At 37.0% G+C, this 9655-nt stretch overlaps 1 protein-coding gene across 1 annotated transcript; it reads right to left on the bottom strand.

The window, feature by feature from the left end:
- Positions 1–2036: 2036 nt before the first annotated feature.
- Positions 2037–7084, bottom strand: LOC128216221 (uncharacterized). Its single transcript, XM_052922791.1, has 2 exons — positions 6750–7084; positions 2037–3414 (listed from the first exon to the last, which is right to left on the bottom strand). Exons 1-2 carry the CDS (start codon positions 7082–7084, stop codon positions 2037–2039), a joined length of 1713 nt encoding a protein of 570 aa, XP_052778751.1.
- Positions 7085–9655: the final 2571 nt, after the last annotated feature.

Below are 9655 nucleotides of genomic sequence, written 5' to 3'. Positions count from 1 at the left end.
GAAAGACGGACCCCATGCATGCAACGTGTACGCTATGGAAAGAAGGACACCATGCATGCAACGTGTAATCTATGGAAAGTCGGACCCCATGCATGCAACGTGTAAGCTATGGAAAGTCGGACCCCGTGCATACAACGTGTAAGCTATGGAAAGACGTACCCCGTGCATGCAACGTGTAAGCTATTGAAAGACGGACCCCGAGCATGCAACGTGTAAGCTCTGGAAAGACGGACCCCGTGCATGCTACGGGTAAGCTATGGAAAGACGGACCCCGTGCATGCAACGTGTAAGCTATGGAAATACGGACCCCGTGCATGCTACGGTAAGCTATTGAAATACGGACACCGTTCACGTAACGCGTACGTGGCGGATATACAGAACCTGTCCACGTTAGAACCCGTACACGTAACGTGAACGGGACTGATACACCATGCATGCTACGTGTGAGCTATCGAAATACGGACCACATGCATGCAACGTGTAAGCTATGGAAATACGGAACCCATGCATGCAACGTGTAAGCTATGGAAATACGGACCCCGTGCATGCAACATGTAAGCAATGGAAATACGGACCCTATGCATGCAACGTGTAAGCTATTGAAATACGGACCCCGTGCATGCTACGTGTAAGCTATGGAAATACGGACCCCGTGCATGCAACGTGTAAGCTATGGAAATACGGACCCCGTGCATGCAACGTGTAAGCTATGGAAATACGGACCCCGTGCATGCAACGTGTAAGCTATGGAAATACGGACCCCGTGCATGCAACGTGTAAGCAATGGAAATACGGACCCCGTGCATGCAACGTGTAAGCTATGGAAATACGGAACCCATGCATGCTACGTGTAAGCAATGGAAATACGGACCCTATGCATGCAACGTGTAAGATATGGAAATACGGACCCTATGCATGCAACGTGTAAGCTATGGAAATACGGAACCCATGCATGCTACGTGTAAGCAATGGAAATACGGACCCTATGCATGCAACGTGTAAGATATGGAAATACGGACCCCGTGCATGCTACGTGTAAGCAATGGAAATACGGACCCTATGCATGCAACGTGTAAGCTATGGAAATACGGACCCCATGCATGCAACATGTAAGCAATGGAAATACGGACCCTATGCATGCAACGTGTAAGATATGAAAATACGGACCCTGTAACCTGTACGGGGAGGATATACGGATTGAAAACAGACTCCGATCACGTTGGTGCAATATTATTATTTTATAAATGCAGTATTATGTTTAATTCATTTGATAATAATTACCAAAACAAACAATAAACATAATTTGTGTAAAGACGTTTTTGCGCGTTTTAATGGCCACGTAGTTATTAATTAAAAATATTTTATTAAAGGTATTTTTTTACTAAAAACGTATCGCATTATGTTTGTTAATGTTTTGATCATACTGTCTAATGAGTTCAACATAATTCTGCATTTAATATAAAAACAAAATGTTTTTTTGAATCCATCTTTATTGTGTGCCTTTAATTGAAAACAAAACCAACTATAATCATGGTATATGTTGTTATTGTTTTTACTTTAAAGAAACTCTGCATAATTGTTGCACCTAGGTTCATCTGTGTGTCCAGTGAAAATAGTTAACATATAACTGGCTCTCTTGTAGTTGTAGTAAAAGTATTGAAGCTTTTTAAAGGCACATGGCAAAACGGGCCGTATTATATATTTTATTTTATCATTAAATAAAGAATAAATCTAAATATATATATATATATACGAGTATACATACACACTAACAACATATTGAATATACGGGAATAACATTATACAATAAACAGTCATTAAGTTGAATAACATGTGCACGATAAACATTATAACTATGTAGCTAAAAGCAAATAAAATACGTCAAATATAAAGGTATATGTACGTTTAAGCAAATATGAGTCTTGAGTTATATAAATGTACATTTTCCATCCGTACTTATATTAGCGAGAAAGGTTAAAGTAAAAATCAATCAGTTATTATAATTGTATTTTGCCACTTGTAACTAGATCTATTATTTATCGTACATTAAGAACGAGGAGCGTGTCTTTCAGTCCGCCGACAACCAGAGAGGAAGTACGGCTGCTGAAGAACAAAGCTTTAGGTCCGTACACTCCGTCTTGTTTCCTTGCCAGTGTGGCCAACGTCGTCTTCCCGTCCTTGTCAACCTGCAGCACTGTGCAGGAGTAAATGCAGCAGACGAACACGTGCCCAGCAGTTGTCACGTGTACCCCGTGAGATCCCAACAAGTCAGTGTATGTGGCCAGCTTGTTGCCGAGGTTGTCCAGGGTGATAAGTTGACTGTTTGAGCAGTTTGTGATGTAGATAGTCTTCCCGTCGTTACTGATGGCAATTTTCGACACCGTGTCATCACCGGACTTGTCCTCGTACAGCTTCTTTACAAGTTGTCCCGTCATCGTATAGACGTAAAGCGCGGTGCGTGATGAAATGTAAAGGTTGTTCCCGAGATGAGATGCGCTGTTACATCTATGGGTGAAACTTAATTTTCTCGTAGTCACAAGTTTTCCTTTTGTAATGTTAATGAAATGGAGTTCATGTCTATCGTATTTGTTGTTGCTAACACAAACGGCAACCTCATTTCCGCCAATGTGGCACACGTCAAATGGATACTCGGGAACATCACAGTGGTCGACAACCCTGTACTCCTGGTCCAGGAGTTTCACTTTATTGCTGTTGCTGTCTGTAATAACAACCTCTCCGCCAGGCAGTCCACATATCCCTTCAATACGACATTTATCTTTGTCTGAACTCATCTTCACGTTGTACTCCTTGTGACCTTTGGTACCGAATACATGATCTCGGTGGAATAGCGATGAACGTGGTTGTGCACCAAAAACATTCGATTCATTTAACTCTCCAAATGTCTTCATCAAAGACAAATTATCTTCTATTCCATTATGTTTACGAAAAGTTATATCGTATTTGACAACATTTGACATGTTTTGCAGTATTTCGTTGGCTTGTTTGATTTTTTCTTCACATTTTCTGAACCCAATATATAGGGGTGGTTCGCCTGATGAGTCTTTGCTTTGTATGTCATCTATGATGTTCTTTAATTCATCGTGCATTTGTGTCCATGATTCCGTATCTTTCTTAATGGACAGTTCCTGATCAGCAACCAGACGGTCTAATTCTTGAACGGTTGTTTTCTCCATCTTGTCAAGAATGTCGTTGATCTTTTTACGGATTGCTTTGATTTCATCAACAATGGCTGTTCGAGTCTTCCTCAGTGAGGAACTATTTTTCTTTCTGTCGTTTTTTATATTTTCTATCTGCTTCCTAAGTTCAGCTACCCTTTGAGGTAGTTGACGAAACTCGGGATCTTTGCGGATGCCCTTTGCAACGTCTGGAATGTGCTGTATTGATGAACATTGTCTGCAATAAAAAGTGGAAAATTATGAGTTTTTTATGAAGACACTTGGTAATAACATTCTTCTAAAATCACAGACACACAGACAGACACATACACAGACACACACGCACACGCATACACATACACATTCAAGCAGACAGACAGAGAAACACAAACTCAGACAGACACACAGGCAGACAAAAATACAGACAGACGGACAAACATACACACACAGAAACAGACGAACACGCACACAGATATACACACAGTTAGGCAGGCAGACAGACAGACATACAAACAGACACACTGCTATACAGAAAGAAAGACACTCAGACACACACAGACAAACAGACACACAGTCAGACAGACACAAAGACAGACGGACACACAGATAGACATAAACACAGGCAGGCAGACAGACATACAGAAATACTGACAGACAAACAGACATACAGACAGATAGACACACAGAAAGACACTCTCACCGAAAGCCATACAGACAGTTAGGCAGGCAGACAGGCAGGCAGACAGACAGACAGACAGACAGACAGACAGACTGGCTAGACAAACATAATTATTAATTGTCGTTAACATATTAATAACAGATTCTTGATATATCTTGATATGCATCAGAAAATGATTAATATGGTCACAATGAAATAAGGCATATTACAAGGAAAAAATACAGACAAATCAAGACAAATAAAAGCATAACAGATGTTTAAAAAACACCAAATGATTAATATCTAAATTAAAAGGTAAATGGTACACGTATAGGAATTTTGGGAGGCTAATAGCATAAATTACTGTATAGTCTAATCTTAGTATTTATAATAAAATTTCTTAGAAGAAAGGCTTGGTTAAAAAAAATAACTTAGATTTCTTGCTATGACAATGTTTTGCGAATTCATTCATTTAACGTCATTTAGTTTATATTCAGTATACCATAAGTCGCATTGAGTTTTAATTCAGTATACCTTAAGTCGCATAGAATTTAAATTCAGTATACCATAAGTCGCATTGAATTTATATAAATTATACCATCAGTCGCATAGAGTTTAAATTCAGTATACCTTAAGTCGTACAGAGTTTATATTCAGTATACCATAAGTCGCATTGAGTTTTTATTAAGTATACCATAAGTCGCATAGAGTTTAAATTCAGTATACCTTAAGTCGCATAGAGTTTAAATTCAGTATACCATAAGTCGCATTAAGTTTATATATTAAGTATACCATAAGTCGCATAGAGTTTATATTCAGTATACCATAAGTCGCATAGAGTTTATATTCAGTATACCATAAGTCGCATAGAGTTTATATTCAGTATACCATAAGTCGCATAGAGTTTATATTCAGTATACCATATGTCGCATAGAGTTTATATTCAGTATACCATAAGTCGCATAGAGTTTATATTCAGTATACCATAAGTCGCATAGAGTTTATATTCAGTATACCATAAATCGCATTGAGTTTTTATTAAGTATACCATAAGTCGCATAGAGTTTAAATTCAGTATACCTTAAGTCGCATAGAGTTTAAATTCAGTATACCATAAGTCGCATTAAGTTTATATTAAGTATACCATAAGTCGCATTGAATTTATATTAAGTATACCATAAGTCGCATAGAGTTTAAATTCAGTATACCATAAGTCGCATTAAGTTTATATTAAGTATACCATAAGTCGCATAGAGTTTAAATTCAGTATACCTTAAGTCGCATAGAGTTTAAATTCAGTATACCATAAGTCGCTTTAAGTTTATATAAAGTATACCATAAGTCGCATAGAGTTTAAATTCAGTATACCTTAAGTCGCATAGAGTTTATTTTCAGTACCATAATCGCTAAACAACAGTGGCAGTATATGTAGTAAGGCTCATTACTCTTAGAATGTGTCGAGTTATGTCTCTTGACTATCTGAGAAATAATGAAGAGCATTAGAACCATTCGGAACTCCTCGGCCATTTTCCGTCGAAAACAACCTCGGATGTATGTCGGTACATCAGTAGAAGTAGATCGTAAAAATAAATAATAGTAAAAATGAATCGTTGTGTTTAGCGTGTATTTTGAATCACAGTTTTTTTTTTATTGATTGTCAGTGAAGCGTATTATTGCAAAGACAATTAAGGTTTCCAACAGTAAAGTCATTAAGTGTAACTTCTGAATTTAAATACTACGCGTTCTAATGTTAAGATTTCAGTCATTGTAAACCATCAATATACTTCCCGTGGTTGTTTTTTTATGGAAAATGGCCGAGGAGTTCCGAATGCGTTGGGACATAATTATTACGCATTATTATGTTATTTACATTGTCATTTTATGTACGTGCACGACATATTCATCTATTCAAACCGCACAGCTAGAAATTTTGCCCAAATCATCGTTTGTTAAAAGGGAGTACTGAAGTGTTTCTCAATATTTCTCCATTTGAATAAAGGTCTCATAATATAAGATCTGACACCAATAACGAGTCTATATATGTATACAGGGGCGGATCCAGGATTCGACGTTAGATGGGGCGCTACTTAGGGGCGTAACCTTTTTACTTTCCCATCTCCCTCAAAAGCGAAATCTATTTGGTTGGAAGTGCTAGGAAGGGGGGCAGGGAGTTGGGGGTCAAATGATCCCCACAAAAGAAAATACGAGAAATAAATGAATAAAAGAAATGACAGTTTTAGTTCAAATGGTGCACTTTGGTGGTATTTTAGTAGTACAACTATGATAATGAAATAAAAAGTAAACATGGAGGATTTCAAAGGGGGTGGGTTCGACACCCTCCCTCCCCGATCTGCAAGTGATATATAATGAACGAGTAAACAAATGTGTTATAGTTATGCACCAGTCATTTGTAACCACGCCCCACCCCCCAGGTCCGGGGAATAGCGGGGACTTTGACTTTCGGTCCAGCCAAGCCCGGGCAAAGTCTCCGCCCAGCGGGGACAATCTGCTGGTAACCCCCCCGATAAATGCCCCCGCACCCAAGCGACCATATATAAGGCCAATTTCCCGCTATATTTGGCGTGATGACAAAACCACCACAGTCACCCGGCACTGCGGGGCCACCTGGAAAGTAAAAACACGGCCCATTTCCCCGGCTATCCCCGGTATACCCCCGGACATAGGGGTTACAATTGACTGGTGCATTAGCAAGGCTTTGTTGACACTCAGTGTTGACGGATAAGAATATAGCACAGTCTAATAATACAGATACGTAAAATACAATTTAGTTGTGATTGTATAAACCGAGACAATGTTAAGCATGCTATTCTATATATTTATTTATTCAACTATTTTTTGATCAGTTTAAATACTGTGATTGTGTTATTTTAACTTAAACCGTCTTTGAAACATACCTATGATCAATTGAAACGCACACATGGCAACACAGCTGGTCATGGTCACCACATACCATCTTGAGCGCCTCCCCGGGGTGCCTCCCGCATCTCTCAAGGATGTCCACCATCCCAGGTGCTGCTGCCCATTTCTTCACGTCCTTCCGGTCGAGTACCGTGTGTCTCTTGTATAAGCCATAATGTTTTGTAACACAAATGTCGCAGTAATATTTCGTGCACTGATTACAGAAATGTTGAGCTTCCGTGTTCAGTCCATCTTCTTCGCAAGCGGAACAGGCGAAATCATGGATGAAATCACAGCCCCTCTGAATGGAGGATTCAAACTTCGATGCCATAGTCCTGTAACATATAGGGTTACAACTTATAAACGTCCTCTCCCTGCCCTTCACTTCCAACAAGGAAGTTAGATAAACAACTTATCTCCCGCCTACGTAATACATTGTAGGTCAGGTGACTGGATTATATTGATAAGCATTTAAAAGCTCGACTGATATTTAATATGTAAAAAGTTTGAATAATAATAATTGAAATACATTTGTTAAAATACAGTCGAACCTCACTATGTTGACGTCGGATAAGTCGACTTTCCGATTATGTCGACTTTTTTTCCGGTCCCGAATTTATTCCTTCTTATTCTATATAAAATAAATCTGTTTATGTCGATTTTTTTATCTCGACTTTTTCGCTATGTCGACCTCGTTTTTCAGTCCCAGTGTTCGTATTTCACACATTCCCTATGTTCTTTATGTCGAACTGTAGATCGAGACGTAGGTGTGAAAATATTTATGACGGTTTGCGGCATGTCGCAAAATACCATGCGTGTCAATATAACAAACTGTCATAATTGGGGGATACAAAAATGTAATTGGTAAGTGCGAATAATTAAAGTTGTTTCTTTATGTATTTAATTAAAGAGACATTTATTGCTCAAGCTCTTTGGTATTGTATAAAACATGAACATTTTATTGATTAGATATCAATCCCTAATGGGAACAGAAAGAATAACTTCAAAATATCAAATGTTAGTTCCACTGCTCTGGTCGACCAATTCAGAGAAGGACCCGGTATAAAATCTTACAATATACAAATGTTTGCAATTGTTGATTTATATGTGTTTTATGTGATCCATATCAACGTAAAAGAAATAAAATTGACACAAATAATTCTTCTTTTGTTTCACTTTATTTTTCAATAATAAGTTTGCTGTTTTCACGACGAAAATATTTAACAAGACCGTTCAATTATGGATGTAAACATCGTACAATCCAACTGAAACGTGTTGGGATTGGATATATTTTTTGTAATTCGGATGAGTCGACTTTTCGTTATCTCAACTTTTTCCACTAGGTCCCGAAAAAGTCGACATAACGAAGTTCGACTGTACATAAATATTCTACAACTATAATACACGTGTATTTTTCTGATTAAAGCAATTAAACCGTCACTAAGGCCAACAAAAATAACACCTGTGTTTCCTATTACCTGCAGTAACAAATGGGATCGGTAGTTCGTATATTTTTAACCTTGTCATAGAAAACATTACCGCTAGCAATGTTTTATCATAATAATCATTGAATGAATGTTGAGTTAAACAATACTATTCTTGCACATACTGATTATTCTGTAACCCAATGCATTATTGTCCAAATCCAATTTACACCGGTAATTGTGCACGGACATTTTTGCTTGCTTTAACTTTCTGTTGCACTTTCTTGTTATATTTTTTTCAGAAGTAACAAAAACTTTCACCGTACCGATCGCCAATATTCAAACATTGTTCTTTAATAATAAATGGCGTTGCAATCTAACTGTTATATAATATAACTTAACTGTAAACTGCCCAAAAATACGTCAGTTTATCTTCTATTTATTTTTCATTTTTTAGCGCGAAATAATATACAATTTAAATCAAAATAAAATTACATAAATTTTTGTTTTTATATTTTAACACATTCGGAACACTTCGGTCATTTTCCATAGAAAAAAAAAAACCTTGGACAAAACAAACCAAATTGTTACTTCCCCTGCAGTACATTAATCACTGCCACCATTCAAATCACATGACCATGAATATATAACGTGATACATACGTAACGGGTTCTACCAAAACACCATAACGGAAATCATGCCGGTTGTTGCGTACATGTTACGATATTTTCCGTTCATCTACTGCTATAAGTTGATTAGTTTTTGTCCCAATTTTACTTATAATAATTATGCTTAACATTGATACTTCGTTTTATTTCATATAAAGTTTAAGTATAACTTCATCATTTAATTCATCATTGAGATTTTATTGGGATATGCGCCTATTTTCGAAATAAAATTTGGCAAAATTTATAATAGTTGGCTTGTTTTGAAAAACATTGTGTCATTTGAATGTTACATAATTATCAACCTATTGGTTCATTAAAATGGTCTAGCTCTGTACTTTAACTGATTTAATAACCAAATATTTACACCTCAACTTCCTTTCCTTGAATGAACTGCCTTTTGGCAATTGCGTTTATCAATCGATGAACGCAACATATTCGGATATGTTCGGATCGCAATTCATCGCATAACAATATACATGAAAACTATTAATCTTGATATTGTTTGTATTGTGTCAGCAGGTCCCGTAAAATATAAATCAACATTTAAGAAAGTGTTAATTCATTATATTTTAAATGTATTGTTGCCATAAGTGTTTCAATTTTACGTTTAAAAGTGATTTCAAGTGGCTGATCTTTACCCGCTTTATTGTGACGTCATTTGTAAAAAAAAATGTTTCCGGTTACAGTCGGGTCGTTCTAATTACGGTGATAATTAAAGAAGTCCAACTTCAACACAAATTATTTATTTATGAAACAACATTTCGGCCATTCGGCCTTCATCAGGTTGTATGTATATAATGAACAGGAAAT

This window comes from Mya arenaria, chromosome 14, assembly GCF_026914265.1.
Source record: "Mya arenaria isolate MELC-2E11 chromosome 14, ASM2691426v1".
NCBI lineage: Eukaryota > Metazoa > Mollusca > Bivalvia > Myida > Myidae > Mya > Mya arenaria.
The sequence above is the reverse complement of the archived record's forward strand: the minus strand, read 5'-3'. Positions and strand labels throughout refer to the sequence as shown.

Coding starts and splice junctions, on each gene's coding strand:
- LOC128216221 (XM_052922791.1), bottom strand. CDS start 7,084: ATGGCATCGAAGTTTGAATCCTCCATTCAGAGGGGCTGTGATTTCATC. Junction 3,415..6,749: donor TGCGTTTCAATTGATCATAG/GTATGTTTCAAA, acceptor TTTTTATTGCAG/ACAATGTTCATCAATACAGC.